The sequence below is a fragment of the Gorilla gorilla genome, chromosome 16 (assembly GCF_029281585.2).
Source record: "Gorilla gorilla gorilla isolate KB3781 chromosome 16, NHGRI_mGorGor1-v2.1_pri, whole genome shotgun sequence".
NCBI lineage: Eukaryota > Metazoa > Chordata > Mammalia > Primates > Hominidae > Gorilla > Gorilla gorilla.
The window spans coordinates 77,653,680-77,671,445 of record NC_073240.2 but is presented as its reverse complement, the minus strand read 5'-3'; the positions used below and the strand labels follow the sequence as shown (position 1 = coordinate 77,671,445).

At 35.6% G+C, this 17,766-nt stretch overlaps 1 protein-coding gene across 13 annotated transcripts in view; it reads left to right on the top strand.

Moving 5' to 3' along the window:
* The window catches only part of SCAPER (S-phase cyclin A associated protein in the ER), a 556,007-nt gene that overhangs the window by 113,885 nt on the left and 424,356 nt on the right, over positions 1–17,766 (top strand). For all 13 annotated transcript variants that reach the window (XM_063699056.1, XM_063699058.1, XM_063699055.1 and 10 more), the window contains one exon: positions 14,892–15,154. In XM_063699056.1, coding sequence (XP_063555126.1) covers positions 14,892–15,154 — 263 coding nt within the window. The remainder of the gene's footprint in view (positions 1–14,891; positions 15,155–17,766) is intronic.

Genomic DNA, 17,766 nt, shown 5'->3' with positions numbered 1-17,766 from the left:
GATTACAGGTGTGAGCCACCGCGCCCGGCCCCATTGATGTAAATATTTTAAACAAAATATTATTGAATTAAATACAGTGATAAAAATAATATTTCACAGTAAGATTGGGATTATTCCAGGTGCACATCAGTTACTGGTTATATTGACTTGAATTTAGTACAACGTTCTTAATGACATTTGTAAAATTTTAAAAATTGTACAAGTGTAAAAACTATGAAATGAAATGTAATTTTTAGTTTTCTGTACTCTGTCCTAAGCTTGTAATTATTTAGAAGTTCTCTGACAGTTTAATTGCATGATTTGCTGTTCTTAAACATTCTTTATTATGGGAATAATTTTTAAATATAGTTTGCACTGAAGGTTTATTAAAAATATAATTTGTCTGTAACTAATTTCTCAGTTTTAAAGAGACCTAAGTTATAGTTCCTAGTTTGATATACTCCTCTCTTGACTGCTTTAAATATTAATTGAATTAAAAAATTATATGATAGTGTTTGTGTTGGCAATTTTATTGGTTAAAAGATTAGGTCCAATTTTAAGCAGCATTTCTTTCTATAAGGAAGCTTTCAAATAAAGGTGTTTTTTTTTCCTTTAAAAAGTAAAATGAGTAGGCATAGTGCTTCTAAGGGTGAGCCAGTTAACTGGAAACTGAGATCTTTTGTTAAATGCTTAATTTTATAATTTATTTTTTTCCTCTTGGTATGTGTGGTTTTTATATGATTCATCTTACGATTTTTGTTTTAATTTACGTTATATGTATTTAAAGGATAAAGCATAAATGTATTATATGTGCTGAATTTTAATAACATTAAACAGATGAAAATTGAACACAGACTGGCTATTATATAATTTAAGGCATTATTTTTCAGTTTCATAATGTTATATTTTTAAGAAAATGCCTATTTATATTCTTACAAAGATACATACTAAACAATTACAAGAGAAATGTATTTGCTTTAAATTATTTCAGAAAAAATAATGGGGAAGGGGAATGGATTGAAAAAAGAATGTCAGAAATTGGGCCGGGTAGCTGTAGTTCTGTAGTCCCAGCTACTCAGAAGGCTGAGGTGGGAGGATTGCTTGAGCCTATGGGTACTAGTCTGGGCAACATAGCGAGACCAGTCTCAAAAAAAATAAAAATAGAGAGGGACAAAATGTTGATAATTGTTGAAGCTGGATTATTGGAACATGGGGTTCATTATACTGTTTTCTCTATATTGTGTATTTGAGAACTTTCATAATAAAGAACTTTAAAAATTCACAAAACAGATGTAAACATACTTTTACTTAGAGATTTCAAAGTCCGTATCTATGAAGTAAAATATTATAGTTTCTGTCTGATAATATTTATTTTAAAATAAACATACAACATATGAACATACAGTTTTGTATTTTCAAAAATAGGGTAATGAATTAATATACCAGTTACAAGAATGAGCATTTTGGGTTTTGTTTTCTCCTGAAAATAAAATTTTTTTACCTTTAGTGACTCATGTGATGGTATGACACACTGTTCTATGATATACAGATTTATTTTGTTTTCATAATAATATAGATTTTCAGTTTTGCAAAAATAAACCTCAAAAATTGTCTCTTTTCTGTTCATTTTTTATACCAGCTTTATTGAGATACAATTCACATAACATGTAGTTTACTTGTTTAAAGTATATAGTTCATTGGTTTTTAGTATATTCACACATAATGTACAACTATCACAACAGTCAATTTTATAACATTTTCTTCACCTCATAAAGAAATTCCATACACTTTTTGCTATCCCGTAACCCCACATTCTCCACGGCCGTGTGGTGTTTTGGTGTTAACAGAGAATTTTGTTTTAGCTATTTTTATATGTGCATTGTGGTTTTAATTTGCATTTCTTTAATGACTAATGATGTTGAACATGATGGGCTTATTTGCCCATTGTATATCTTCTTCAGTGAAATGTTTGCTCATGTCTTTGCCTATTTTCTACTTGAACTGTTTGTAATAATACAGTTCAGTTTTGAGAGTTCTCTGTGTATTCTAGACACTCGTGTTGTGTTGGATATTTTCTACCAGTCTGTCCTTTTCTTCACAGGGTGTTTTGCACAGCAGAAGTTTCAATTTTGATGAAGTATGATTGATTAGTTTTTTTTTAATAGATCATGCTTTTGTCATCAAGTCTAAGAATTCATTGTCTACCCATAGATTCTGAAGGTTTTTCTCTTACATTGCCTGGAAGTTGATAGTTTAAAATTTTATTACTAAATCTGTGATCCATTTTAAGTTAATTTTTGTATAAAGTGTGCGTTTTAAGTGAAGGTTCATTTTTTGCCTATGGATGTCCATTTACTCCACCAGTTTGTTGAAAATTCTTGGCCAGGCTTGGTGGCTCACCTGTAATCCCAGCACTATGGGAGGCCAACCCAGGAGGATTGCTTGAGTCTAGAGGTTCACGTCCAGCCTGGGCAACATAGTGAGACCTTGCCTTTACTAAAAGTAAAAAATTAGCTGGGTGTGGTGGCATGTGTTTGTGGTCCCAGCTGCTCTGGAGGATCGCCGCATTCCAGCCTTTGGGAGAGAGTGAGACCTTGTCTAAAAATAAATAAATAAAAGAAAAATTCTTTTCTTTCTCTGTTGAATTGCATTTGCAATTTTATAAAAAATTAGCTGGCCATATAAGCGTGGGTGTATTTCTGGGTTCTATATTGTGTTTCATTGACTATATGTTTGTTGTTCCATCAATTCTATACTGACTTGATTAACTCTGTGGTAAGCCTTAATATTGGGTAGAGTGATTGCTTCTTTTCTTTTTCAAAATTGTTTTTAGCTATTTTAGGTCCTTTGTCTTTCTATATACATTTTTGGAATAAACTTATTTACATCAAAAATGTTACTGGGAGTTTATAGAACAATTACAATGATAGATCAATTTAGAGAGAGTTAATCAATTTAGAGAGAGTATCTTTACTATGCTGAATCTTGCAGCCTATGAACATGGAATGTCCCTCTATTTCTTTAGGCCTTCTTCTGTTTCTTTCATCAGCATTTTATAATTTTCAAGATAGACATTCTGTACTTTTTTGTTGGACTTATAACTATTTCATTTTCTTTTTGCGATTATAAGTTTTAAATTTAATTTCCACACATTTAGTATATAGAAATGCAATGGACATTTAGAGTGTTGGTCTTGTATCCTGCAACTTTACTGAACCCATATAATTCTTGGAGTTTTTATGTGTATTCTCTGGGATTTTCTATTATGTCATCTAAAAATAGGGACAGTTTTATTTCTTCCTTTCCTGTCTGTATGTCTTTTTTCCTATGATTTTGTTTTGTTTTGTTTTTTGTGGCACTGTCTAGAATGTTCAGTACTATATTGAACAAGCTATTGAATAAGCATGGTGATAGGAGACACCTTTCCCTTGTTCCAGATCTGGGAGGAAAGCAGTTTTGCACCACTAAGTATTATGTTAGCTGTAGGTATTTTTATGGATGTTCTTTATCAAGTTGAGGAAGTTACCCTCTATTATGATTTAATGCAAATTTTTATTATGAGTGGATGTTGGATTTTGTGAAATGCTTTTCCTGTATCAGTTGATATGATCTGATGATTTTTGTTGTTTAGCCTATTGACAGTGGTGAATTACATTGATTGATTTTATTTTTTTTTTTTTTTTTGAGACAGAGTCTTGCCCTGTCACCCAGGCTGGAGTGCAATGGTATGATCTCAGCTCACTGCAACCTCTGCCTCTTGGGTTCAAGTGATTCTCCTGCCTCAGCCTCCCGAGTAGCTGGGATAACAGGCATGCACCACCACGCCCAGCTAATTTTTGTGTCTTTAGTAGACACGTGGTTTAACCATGTTGGCCAGGCTAGTCTCGAACTCCTCACCTTGTGATCCGCCCACCTAGGTCTCCCAAAGTGCTGGGATTACAGGCATGAGCCACCGTACTCAGCCCATTGATTTTTTTTTTAATATTATTATACTTTAAGTTCTAGGGTACATGTGCACAACGTGCAGGTTTGTTACACAGGTATACATGTGCCATGTTGGTGTACTGCACCCATCAACTTGTTATTTGCATTAGGTATTTTTCCTAATGCTATCCCTCCCACAGTCCCTCACCCCACGACAGGCCCCAGTGTGTGATGTTCCCCACCCTGTGTCCAGGTGTTCGCATTGTTCAGTTCCCACCTATGAGTGAGAACATGCAGTGTTTGGTTTCTGTCCTTGTGATAGTTTGCTGAGAATGATGGTTTCCAGCTTCATCCATGTCCTTACAAAGGACATGAACTCATCCTTTTTTATAGCTCATAGTATTCCATGGTGTATATGTGCCACATTTTCTTAATCCAGTCTATCATTGATTGACATTTAGATTGATTCCAAGTCTTTGCTATTGTGAATAGTGCCACAATAAACATACGTGTGCATATGTCTTTATAGTAGCATGATTTCTAATCCTTTGGGTATATACCCAGTAATGGGATTGCTGGGCAAGTGGTATTTCTAGTTCTAGATCCTTGAGGAATTGCCACACTGTCTTCCACAGTGGTTGAACTAATTTACACTCCCACCAACAGTGTAAAAGCATTCCTGTTTTTCCATGTCCTTGCCAGCATCTGTTGTTCCTGACTTTTTAATGATCGCCATTCTAACTGGTGTGAGATGGTATCTTATGTGGTTTTGATTTGCATTTCTCTGATGATCAGTGATGATGAGCATTTATTCATGTGTCTGTTGGCTGAATAAATGTTTTCTTTTGAGAAGTGTCTGTGTTCATATCCTTTGCCCACTCTTTGATGGGGTTGTTTTTTTCTTGTAAATTTGTTTAAGTTCTTTGTAGATTCTAGATATTAGCCCTTTGTCAGATGAGTAGATTGCAAAAATTTTCTCCCATTCTGTAGGATGCCTGTTCACTCTGATGGTGGTTTCTTCTGCTGTGCAGAAGCTCTTTAGTTTAATTAGATCCCATTTGTCAATTTTGTCTTTTGTTGCCATTGCTTTTGGTGTTTTAGTCATGAAGTCTTTGCCCATGTTTATGTCCTGAATGGTATTGCCTAGGTTTTCTTCTAGAGTTTTTATGGTTTTAGGTCTAACATTTAAGTCTTTAATCCATCTTGAATTAATTTTTGTATAAGGTGTAAGGAAGAGATCCAGTTTCAGCTTTCTACACATGGCGAGCCAGTTTTCCCAGCACCGTTTATGAAATAGGGAATCCTTTCCCCATTTCTTGTTTTTGTCAGGTTTGTCAAAGGTCAGATGGTTGTAGATGTGTGGTGTTATTTCTGAGGCCTCTGTTCTGTTCCATTGGTCTATATATCTGTTTTGGTACCGGTACCATGCTGTTTTGGTTACTGTAGCCTTGTAGTATAGTTTGAAGTCAGGTAGTGTGTTGCCTCCAGCTTTGTTCTTTTTGCATAGGATTGTCTTGACAATGCGGGCTCTTTCTTGGTTCCATATGAACTTTAAAGTAGTTTTTTCCAATTCTGTAAAGAAAGTCATTGGTAGCTTGATGGGGATGGCATTGAGTCTGTAAATTACCTTGGGCAGTATGGCCATTTTCACAATATTGATTCTTCCTATCCATGAGCATGGAATGTTCTCCCATTTGTTTGTGTCCTCTTTTATTTCGTTGAATAGTGGTTTGTGGTTCTCCTTGAAGAGGTCCTTCACATCCCTTGTAAGTTGGATTCCTAGGTATTTTATTCTCTTTGAAGCAATTGTGAAAGGGAGTTCACTCATGATTTGGCTCTCTGTTTGTCTGTTATTGGTGTATAGGAATGCCTGTGGTTTTTGCACCTTGATTTTATATCCTGAGGCTTTACTGAAGTTGCTTATCAGGTTAAGGAGATTTTGGGCAGAGACGATGGGTTTTTTAAATATACAATCATGTCATCTGCAAACAGGGACAATTTGACTTCCTCTTTTCCTAACTGAATACCCTTTATTTCTTTCTCTTGCCTGATTGCCCTGGCCAGAACTTCCAACACTGTGTTGAGTAGGAGTGGTGAGAAAGAGCATCCTTGTCTTGTGCCCGTTTTCAAAGGGAATGCTTCCAGTTTTTGCCCATTCAGTGAGATATTGCCTGTGTGTTTGTCATAAATAGCTCTTATGATTTTGAGATACATCCCATCAATACCTAGTTTATTGAGAGTTTTTAGCATGAAGTGCTGTTGAATTTTGTCAAAGGCCTTTTCTGTATCTATTGAGATAATTGTGGTTTTTGTCTTTTTTTCTGTTTATATAATGGATTACATTTATTGATTTGTGTATGTTGAACCAGCCTTGCATCCCAGGGATGAAGCCACCTTGATGGTGGTGGATAAGCTTTTTGATGTGCTGCTGGATTCGGTTTGCCAGTATTTTATTGAGGATTTTCGCATCAATGTCCATCAGGGAGATTGGTCTAAAATTCTCTTTTTTTGTTTTTGTGTCTCTGTCAGGCTTTCGTATCAGGATGATGCTGGCCTCATAAAATGAGTTAGGGAGGATTCCCTTTTTTTCTATTGATTGGAATAGTTTCAGAAGGAATGATACCATCTCCTATTTGTACCTCTGGTAGAAGTTGGCTGTGAATCTGTCTGGTCTTGGGTTTTTGTTGGTTGGTAGGCTGTTAATTATTGCCTCAATTTCAGAACCTGTTGTTGGTCTATTCAGAGATTCGATTTCTTCCCAGTTTAGTCTTGGGAGGGCGTATGTGTCCAGGAATTTATCCATTTCTTCTAGATTTTCTAGTTTATTTGCGTAGAGGTGTTTATAGTATTCTCTGATGGTAGTTTGTATTTCTTTGGGATTTGTGGTGATATCCCCTTTATCATTTTTTATTGTGTCTATTTGATTCTTCTCTCTTTTCTTCTTTGTTAGTCTTGCTAGTGGTCTATCAATTTGGTTGATCTTTTCAAAAAAACACCTCTTGGATTCATGTATTTTTTGAAGGATTTTTTGTGTCTCTGTCCCCTTCAGTTCTGCTCTGATCTTAGTTATTTCTTGCCTTCTGCTAGCTTTTGAATGTGTTTGCTCTTGCTTCTCTAGTTCTTTTAATTGAGATGTTAGGGTGTCAATTTTAGATCTTTCCTGCTTTCTCTTGTGGGCATTTAGTGCTATAACTTTCCCTTTACACACTGCTTTAAATGTGTCCCAGAGATTCTGGTACGTCGTGTCTTTGTTCTGCTTGGTTTCAAAGAACATCTTTGTTTCTGCCTTTATTTCGTTATGTACCCAGTAGTCATTCAGGAGCACGTTGTTCTGTTTCCATGTAGTTGTGAGGTTTTGAGTGAGTTTCTTAATCCTGAGTTCTAGTTTGATTGCACTGTGGTCTGAGAGACAGTTTGTTGTGATTTTTATCCTTTTACATTTGCTGAGGAGTGCTTTACTTCCAATTATGTGGTCAGTTTTAGAATAAGTGCTATGTGGTGCTGAGAAGAATGTATGTTCTGTTGATTTGGGTTGGAGAGTTCTGTAGATGTTTATTAGGTCTGCTTGGTGCAGAGCTGAGTTCAAGTCTTGGATATCTTTGCTAACCTTCTGTCTCATTGATCTGTCTAATGTGGATAGTGGGGTATTAAAGTCTCCCATTATTATTGTGTGGAAGTCTAAGTGTCTTTGTAGGTCTCTAAGGCCTTGCTTTATGAATCTGAGTGTATTGGGTGCATATATATTTAGGATAGTTAGCTCTTCTTGTTGAATTGATCCCTTTACTAGTATGTAATGGCCTTCTTTGTCTCTTTTGATCTTCGTTGGTTTAAAGCCTGTTTTATCAGAGACTAGGATTGCAACCCCTGTTTTTTTTTTTTGCTTTCCATTTGCTTGGTAGATTTTCCTCCATCCCTTTATTTTGAGCCTGTGTGTGTCTCTGCACATGAGATGGGTCTCCTGCATACAGCACACTGATGGGTCTTGACTCTATCCAATTTGCCAGTCTGTGTCTTTTAATAGGGGCATTTAGCACATTTACATTTAAGGTTAATATTGTTATGTGTGAATTTGATCCTGTCATTATGATGTTAACTGGTTATTTTGCCCGTGAATTGATGCAGTTTCTTCCTACTATCCATGGTTTTTACCATTTGGTATGTTTTTGCAGTGGCTGGTACTGGTTGTTCTTTTCCATGTTCAGTGCTTCCTTCAGGAGCTCTTTTAGGGCAGGCCTCGTGGTGAGAAAATCTCTTAGCATTTGCTTGTCTGTGAAGTATTTTATTTCTCCTTCACTTATGAAGCTTAGTTTGGCTGGATATGAAATTCTGGGTTGAAAATTTTTTGTTTAATAATGTTGAATATTGACCCCCACTGTCTTCTGGATTGTAGGGTTTCTGCCGAGAGATCCACTGTTAGTCTGATGGGCTTCCCTTTGTGGGTAACCCTACCTTTCTCTCTGGCTGCCCTTAACACTTTTTCCTTCATTTCAACCTTGATGAATCTGACAATTATGTGTCTTGGGGTTTCTCTTCTCAAGGAGTATGTTCATGGTATTCTCTGTAGTTCCTGAAGTTGAATGTTGGCCTGTCTTGCTAGGTTGGGGAAGTTCTCCTGGATAATATCCTGAAGAGTGTTTTCCAACTTGGTTCCATTCTCCCCATCTCTTTCAGGTACACCAGTCATACGTAAATTTGGTCTTTTCACATAGTCCCATATTCCTTGGAGGCTTTGTTCGTTTATTTTTACTCTTTTTTCTCTAATCTTGTCTTCTCCTTTCATTTTATTAATTCGATCTTCAATCACTGATATCCTTTCTTCCACTTGATCGAATCCGCTATTGAAGCTTGTGCATGCATCACGAAGTTCTCTTGCCATGGTTTTCAGTTCTATCAGGTCATTTAAAGTCTTCTCTCCACTGTTCATTCTAGTTAGGCATTCGTGTAACCTTTTTTCAATGTTTTTAGCTTCCTTATGTTGGGTTAGAACATGCTCCTTTAGTTTGGAGAAGTTTGTTATTACTGGCCTTCTGAAGCCTACTTCTGTCAACTCGTCAAAGTCATCCTCCATCCAGCTCTGTTCCGTTGCTGGCGGGGAGCTGTGATCCTTTGGAGGAGAAGAGGCGCTCTGGTTTTTAGAATTTTCAGCTTTTCTGCTCTGGTTTCTCCCCATCTTTGTGGTTTTATCTACCTTTGATCTTTGATGTTGGTGACCTACAGATGGGGTTTTGGTGTAGATGTCCTTTTTGTTGATGTTGATGCTATTCCTTTGTGTTTGTTAGTTTTCCTTCTGACAGTCAAGTCCCTCAGCTGCCGGTCTGTTGGAGTTTGCTGGAAGTTCCCTCCAGAACCTGTTTGCCTGGGTATCACCAGTGGAGGCTGCAGAACAGCAAGTATTGCTGCCTGATCCTTCCTCTGGAAGCTTTGTCCCAGAAGGGCACTCACCTGCATGAGGTGTCTGTTGGCCCCTACAGGGAGGTATCTTCCAGTTAGGCTACTTGGGCGTTAGGGACCCACTTGAGGAGGCAGTCTGTCTGTTCTCTGAGCTCAAATGCCATGCTGGGAGAACCACTACTCTCTTTAGAGCTGTCAAACCTGGACGTCTAAGTCTGCAGAAGTTTCTGCTGCCTTTTGTTCAGCTATGCTCTGGCCACAGAGGTGGAGTCTATAGAGGCAGTAGGCCTTGCTGAGCTGCTGTGGTCTCCACCTGGTTCGAGCTTCCCGACTACTTTGTTTACCTCCTCAAGCCTCAGCAATGGCGGACGCCCCTCCCCCTGCCCGACTGTAGCCTCACAGGTGGATCTCAGACTGCTGCGCTAGTAGTGAGTGAGGCTCCATGGGCGTGAGACCTGCCGAGCCAGGCACGGGAGAGAATCTTTTGGTCTTCCAGTTGCTAAGACCATGGGAAAAGCGCAGTATTTGGTTGGGAGTTTCCCATTTTTCCAGGTACAGTCTGTCACGGCTTGCCTTGGCTAGGAAAGGGAAATCCCTGGATCCCTTGTATTTCCCGGGTGAGGCGGCACCCAGCCCTGCTTCGGCTCGCCTTTTGTGGGTGCCTACTGTCCAACCAGTCCCAATGGGATGAACAAGGTACCTCAGTTGGAAATGCAGAAATCCTTTCTTCTGCGTCGGTCACGCTAGGAGCTGCAGACTGGAGCTGTTCCTATTCACCCATGTTGGTCGAAGATCCCCCGTTGATTGGTTTTTGAATGGTGAACTGGGATGGCATATCTGAAATAAATTTCACTTGGTCATAGCTTATAATTGTTTATATATTGGTATATTTTATATACTATTATTTTGTTGAAAATGTTTGCATCTCAGTTCATGAGAGATTTTGGTAAGTCATTTAATTTTTTTGTACTGTGTAATTTTTTTTTTAGCAGAGTAACAATATTAGCTTTGGATAACTTGAAATGTATTTCCTTATCTCCTATTTTATGGAATAGCTTGCATAGAACTAGTGTGAATCTTTTAAAAAGTTTTTAGTTGAATTTGCCAGAGAAACCATCTGGGTTGAGAGAAACTTCTTTCTTTTAAATTGTATATTGAGTTTCTTTAACAGTTATAGGGCTATTCAGATTGTCTATTTTATCTTTGTTGAATTTTAGTAGCTAGTGGTTTTGGTGGGATTGATCCATTTATTCCATGTCATTGAATTTATTGGCATAAAGTTGTTTGTAGTATTCCTTTCTTATACTTTTAATGGGTGGAAGATCTGTAGTAATGTTCCTGTTTAATTCCTATTGTGAACATACTTTGTGTGATGTCAGTTATTTTATACTTGTAGAAGTTTATTTTATGCCTCAGATATGGTTTATCATGGTTAATGTTCTGTGAGCATTTGAAATTTTTTTTCACTGTTGTTGGATAGATTTTTGTATATATGTCATTTTCTGTTGGTTGATCTTATTCATTTCTTTTATATTAATACATTTGCTGATTTTATGTCAATAGTTCTGCCAGTTGCTGTTTTTCCACAATGTATCTTCAGTTTCATTTGTTTGGTATTTATACATTTAGGAATGTATCCTATATCCTATATCCTATAATGTTTTGTGTTCATTATGGAATGATACTTTTTATCATTATCCAATGTATTTTTTGTCCTTAGTAATTTTCTTTGTTTAGGATTCTCTATTACTTACCCTCTCCTGATTTATTAATGTTTGCATGGTATATCTTTTCTATTCTTTTGCTTTCAGCCTACCTGTGTTTTGTATTTAGATGAGTTGCTTTTAGATAACATATAGTTTAAGTGTGTTTTTAAGTATATGCATATCTAAGTATATACTTACGTACTGGTTTTGTAAGCTGAGCTCCCTGCTTGACCACACATACATATGTATATACTTAAAAATGTACTTAAACTAATTCTTAAAAACATACTTAAACTATAGGTATATAAGTATATATGTATATACATACACACACACACACACACACACACATACACTCACACTTATGTGTTTAAATAATTAAAGAGTTTATAGAGTCCCAGCCTGTGTGATTTAATTTGGATATTTAGAACATTTACATTTAATGTAATTATTGATAAATCTGTTCATTTTATTATTTATGTTTTCTGTCTTTGAACTGCTTTGCATTTCTTGCCTGTCTATGGGGTACTTGAAAGTTTTTTTGATTCTCTTTTGATCTACTCATAGTATTTTAAACAATATTGATTTGTATAGGTTCCTTAGTGGTTACTTTAGGTATAACATTATACATACGTAATTTATCACAGTTTACTGATATTGGCATACACCACTGTGAGTGAAATTTAGAAACCTTACCTTTTAATTGGTTTCCTTAACTCTCTCCATTTTTAAAATATAATTATCTCAAATATTTTATCTGTATACATCGAGCACTACTTCAGTTGGTGATACAATTTTGCATTACTATGAAAGATGATTCAGAAAATTCATGAGAAGGGTAATTATACAGATGAGTCCCAACTTATGACTTTTCAACTTTATGATGCTGTGATAGCAATATGCATTCAATAGAAACTATATGTTGAGTATCCATGCTGAATCTTACCCAACAGCTGAAAGTGTTTTTCACTATCAGTATAGTATTCATTAAATTACATGAGTTATTTAACACTCTATTATAAAATAGGCTTTGTATTAGATGATTTTGCCCAACTGTAGGCTCTTAGTGTTCTCAGCATATTTAAGGTAGTCTAGGCTAGTTATGTTTGGTAGGGTAAGTGTATTAAATCCATTTTTGATTTGATATTTCAAACTTACTGTGTATGAGTTTATCAGGTTGTGACCACATTGTAAGTTGAGGAGCAACTTGTATTTACCTCCATTTTTAACCATTGCAATGTTCTTTCCTTTTTGAAGTTTCAAACCTTCTTTGATTATTTATTTATTTATTTATTTACTTTTTTGAGATGGAGTTTTGCTCTTGTTGCCCTGGCTGGAATGCCATGGTGCGATCTCAGCTCACTGCAACCTCCACATCCCAGGTCCAAGCGATTCTTCTGTCTCAGTCTCCCAAGTAGCTCGGATTACAGGCATGTGCCACCATGCCTGGCTAATTTTTTTGTATTTAGTAGAGATGGGGTTTCACCATGTTAGGCTGGTCATGAACTTCTGACCTCAGGTGATCCACCCGCCTTGGCCTCCTAAAGTGCTGGGATTACAGGCATGTGCCACCACGCCTGGCCTCAAACCTTCTTTCGTTAAATTTCATTTCTCTTTTGGGAACTTTCTTTAGCCATTTATTAAAGGTAGTTTTGCTAGTGATTTATTCTCTTAGTTTTTCTTTTATCTGTGAATGCCTTTATTTTCCTTTCATTCTGAAGGATATGTTCACCACATATATTAATAAAATTCACAATGGGCAGTTCTTTCAGTCCCTTGATAAATGTGCCGCTTCCTCTTGGCTTCCATTGTTTCAGATGAGGAATCTGCTGTGATTTGAATTGGTGTTTCTCTATAGGTAGTATGTCTTCTGACTGCTTTCAATATTTTTTTGTGTGTATTTAGTTTTCAGAGGTTTAATTATGATTTTTCTTTGTCTTTAGTTTTGAGAGCTTTAATTATGATGTGTCTTACTATGGACTTTTCTGGGTTTATCATATTTGGGATTCACTTACTTTCTTGAATTCATAGTTTTCTCTGTTTCACTAAATTTAGGAATTTTTCAGCCATTATTTTTTCAATACTTTTTCAGTATTGAAAAGTATTTCTTTTTCCTGTACTCTCCTTCTTGAGCTCTAGTAACTCAAATATTGTCTCACAGGTTCTGAGATTGTTCTTGGTCTTGTGATACCTTTGCAGCAAAAGTATCAAACCAACTTGCATTTCTTCCTTTCCTCCTACCGGTTTTATAAGCTCAGCTCCCTGCTTGGCCACCCTCACACTAAGGAGGGGAGAAGTGGAAGCAGGACTGACTCATATCATCTTGTTATTGTAGGTTGGGGTGGGATCCTGGCTCCCTGCTGGGTTCTGCTGACATAAGGAAAAGGAAAGGGGGAATCCCAGTGTCAAACAAATCTGCCCCCCACTACTTTTTCTGCCTCCCACTACTTTTTCTGCCTCATTGATGCTGGTGATAGCAGAAGCTCAGCTTTCTATAGGGCCCTGCTGATACTGGGTGAGGGTGAGAGCTAGTGAGAGGAGACTCTGTTCACTATTGGGCCCTACTGATGCTACTTGGATAGGGGAATTGGAGTATCATCTATTTCTGTTAGGTGGGAGATGGAAGTTAAGCTCCCAGTTTACCCCTACTGAAACCATGGGGAACAGGGGTTCCACTGGTGTTTGGCTGCAGTAGAGTGGATATTGCTAAAGAGATTTTCTGTTTTGTTAGGCCACCCTTTTTTCTGTGCTTTGTCTTGGCAAAAGAGGCATTTCTTGATGCCTATTTTGTCTTTGCCTATTGATATTTTTGGAGACTGTTGAAGCATCCTGTCTGGAATACATAGGAGGCAGTAAGGAAACCCAGGGAACTCACCAGTTTGCTACTTTTCAAGTCCCCCAAATCCCAAGGTAGTCTACTGTAGTCTATCTCTCAGAGTCTTCCAGTGCTTGATGTGTTTTATCTAGGGTTTTTAATTGTAAGATGGAGGGCCCGAAATGAAGGAATGGTTATTTCATTTTGGCCAGAACTGGAATTCTTTATATTGGCTTTGAAAGACTGTAATTAGCCAATAAAAATTTACAATTGGGGCTATAAGCACCACTATACATATAAATACCTCAACATTGTCATATTTTAGAGAAAGATTCTTATTTATTTTAGGCTATTTTTTGTGATTTTTTTTAGGCTATTTTGGTGTGGCTTTGAACGTAGGCCCTTAGTTTCCATGTATATGTGGTGAAATATTAGACTAGATCCTCTGGGTGCTATCAATTAATATCCTATAATTTTATCCTAAAAATAGTTTGTTTAAATCAAGGTATGCTGTTGGTGCTGGGACAGAGGAAAGAACTTGGACTTTGGAGGTAGATGTTTAGATTCTGAAAGATGAAGAGACAGTTTTTATATGGCCGTTGGGATGGACACCAGAACCAATGTACCTAGACTAGCATTTTGGCATTACCTTTACTCTGTGCGTGATCTGGGATAAATTACTTAATTTCTCTTTGTCTCAGTTTCCTCATTGCTTAAATGGGTATGATAATACTGATCTTACAGGATTATTGTGAAGATTAAAAGAGATATTATATGTAAAGCACTTAAAACAGTGCTCACACATAGTATTCACTATTTAAATATTTATTATTACTCACTGGCCTTAGGTCAGCCTTAATCTGAATTTCAGTTTTGTCATTTGTAAAGTAGGAATAATTATACATACATTTATTTAAATATGTATATACAAATATACATTTTGTATAATACTCTCATGTTTGTATATTAGTTATATTTGTTGGGAATTAAATTGGAAAATGTTTTTATTCTATGAGTTTCCAAATATTTTTATCATCTAAATAAATCTTGATTTGTTTTTTACTTTAATTGCATAGAACGGAAAGATGCTGAAGGATGGGAGACCGTTCAGAGAGGAAGGCCTATTCGTTCTCGATCAACAGCAGTGATGCCAAAAGTTTCATTGGCAACAGAAGCCACAAGATCAAAGGATGACAGTGATAAAGAAAATGTATGTCTTTTACCTGATGAAAGCATACAGAAAGGTCAATTTGTTGGAGGTGGAACTTCTAATACTATAGAATCTCATCCCAAAGACTCATTACACTCTTGTGACCATCCTCTTGCCGAAAAAACCCAGGTAGTACATTCTGAAAATCCTTTTACTGTCTTTTTCAAAGGTGTATGTGTACATGTGTACTGGAATGTCTTAGTTTTGTACTTCATTTTTTAACTTAGTGTGAAAATTTTCAGGTCTATAGACCTATAGAAAAGTGGCAAGAATAGAACAACGAACTCCTCCCATACTGTTCACCTACATTCACAAATTAACATTTGCCACATTTTTTCTTTTCTCTTGTTACATATTACACATACATGTTAAATGCTTAACATTTGAGAGTAATGTGCAAACATCATAAGCATTCACCTTTAAATCCTAGAGCATGGATCTCCAAAGAACAAAGACATTTATTTATATAACCATATTACAATTATAAAATTCGGAGAATTTGATATCTATGTATTATTTAATTTATAGTCTATATTTAAAGTGTTTTAGTTTTCCCAATAATTTTTTTAAATAGAATTTCCTCCAGGATCCAGTGTGGAATTACTCAGTTCATTTAGTATGTTTCTTTAATATCTTTCATTGGATATAGTTCCTCCACCTGTCTTTGTCTTTCATGACATTAATAGTTTTGAAGAATACATTGTAGGGTTTTTTTTTGTACATCGTCCTTTGTCCATAATTCAGTTTAGCTTATGCATTTTTGATAGGAATAAAGTGATTGTCCTTAGTGTCACATCTAGAGGCATATGGTATCAGTTTGGTTAGGTTTGTTATTAACTTTGAGTACTTGGTTAAGGTGATGTCTTTGTGCCTCATTTGCAGTGTTAAAATTTGAACTTATTCTACTTACTGAAAATTGAGTGTAATTTGCTAATAATATTTAACATAATTCCTTAAAGTTAATATTCCCAGTATTCTGTGAGTTGAGTTGATGTTTATTTTACTTATTTGATGAACTAGTTTATACTTTTAGGTATTTGTTTATATAAAGGTTCAGTTCCGTTGGTGTAATTTTATGTAAAATGACTAATGAAATATAGGAGCTTTTTTTTAAATATCATACTACAGGAACTAAATAGATCAGTTGTAAAATGGTTGTAATATCTTTGGTCCAGAATAACATCTGCTTTTTAAAATTCTCTCTCTTTTTACCTGTAGGATTTTTTCAGCTGGAAATGCTCCTCAAATTCCTTATCTTCCTTTACTGATGAGAATGACTGTTAACATTGTTTCTGATCTATAAACTCTTTAATGTGTATTGGTTTTATGCCTGTGTGAGATTGCAGATTCCTTTTGGGCAGTATTTTATGTTGCTTTTTAATTTCTAACAATATGGAAGAGTCCTAAATGCATAGGAAGTAATTGGTATACATTTGTTGGATGTAACTTTAGGAAACTCTTTAATGTTGTAAGCTGCATTAGAGATACTTAGTGAATAAACTACTTTTTATAATACTTAACCAACAGCTAGCATTTTTGCTGTGTTCAGCTAAAAATATAACTTAGTATAAAAATTATGCAGTGTGTGTAGTGAATAAACCTATATGCTATTGAGATTTCAGGAATAATCTGTACATAGAACTTTTTGACAAGTAAACTATTGCTAAAATTTTTCAGTATAAAAGTTCACTGCTGATGGCAGCCAAGTTAATGATATTTGTTTTCTTCACTGTCATTCTAAAGATGGAATTAGCATATTAATGTCTTTACTTCATAGTTTAGCTTTGATTTTGTTATAAAAATGATACTGAGTTTTTTAATAAGTGGGATTGAGTAGTGTACACATAAGTAATGCTAATATAAATATTGCCAAGAAGATTATAAACCATGGCGACTGACATATAAATAATGTTGATAGCAGTATAAACAATGTTATATCCTTTAAATAAGGCTTATGCTAAAATCAACACTTTGGGACACTTTAAGTTCTGACCAATAGTAGAATTTTTAAAGTAGTTTATGAGACTTAGCCAAGTTTGATATTTGTATAAATAATTAATCAAACTGGGGGGAGGTTTATGGCCACTGCAGCATTTATCTAATGTTTATTTAAGAAGTGATGGCAGTTTTAAATTCATAATTTTAGATTTTAGTTCTTTGACTTAGAGTATCATTGGAAAACAGTACTATTGTTTCTCTTCTCTGTCCAAAGTAAAAATAAAGGCTTGACTCTACTAAATTGGAAGGTTTTTAAAAAATGGGTATGTATTTAGCCTAAGCCACTGTTTGCTTTTTATATTGTATTTACATTTCTGTTGGTTTGTTATTAAATATTCCTAAAGGGCAATAGGGAAGATATCTAAATCTAAAGTGTATGAATGTCATAATGAGACACTACATGCTTTCAATCTTCACCCTTAGGTCATGCTTTTCTCTTTCAGATCTGAGAATTGGGTTCATGTACCATATGAATTTTTAACAAAGATACTTTGAGATCATGTTAATATTATCTGAAGAGAATAAGTTTTATATTTTTGTGTAAAATGCCCTCCAAATATATTGTTGTAAAAATTGGTTTCAGGATTTCTTCAAAAGTGCTGAATGTCCTCATTTGATATTAGACAGTCTTTGCAAAAGACCATGTGAATACTTTTGGTTGTATGAGTATAATACAGTGAATGAATGCCTCATACTTGTGACTAGATTTCATTTGCGAAGGATACAAAATACTCATCACAAAT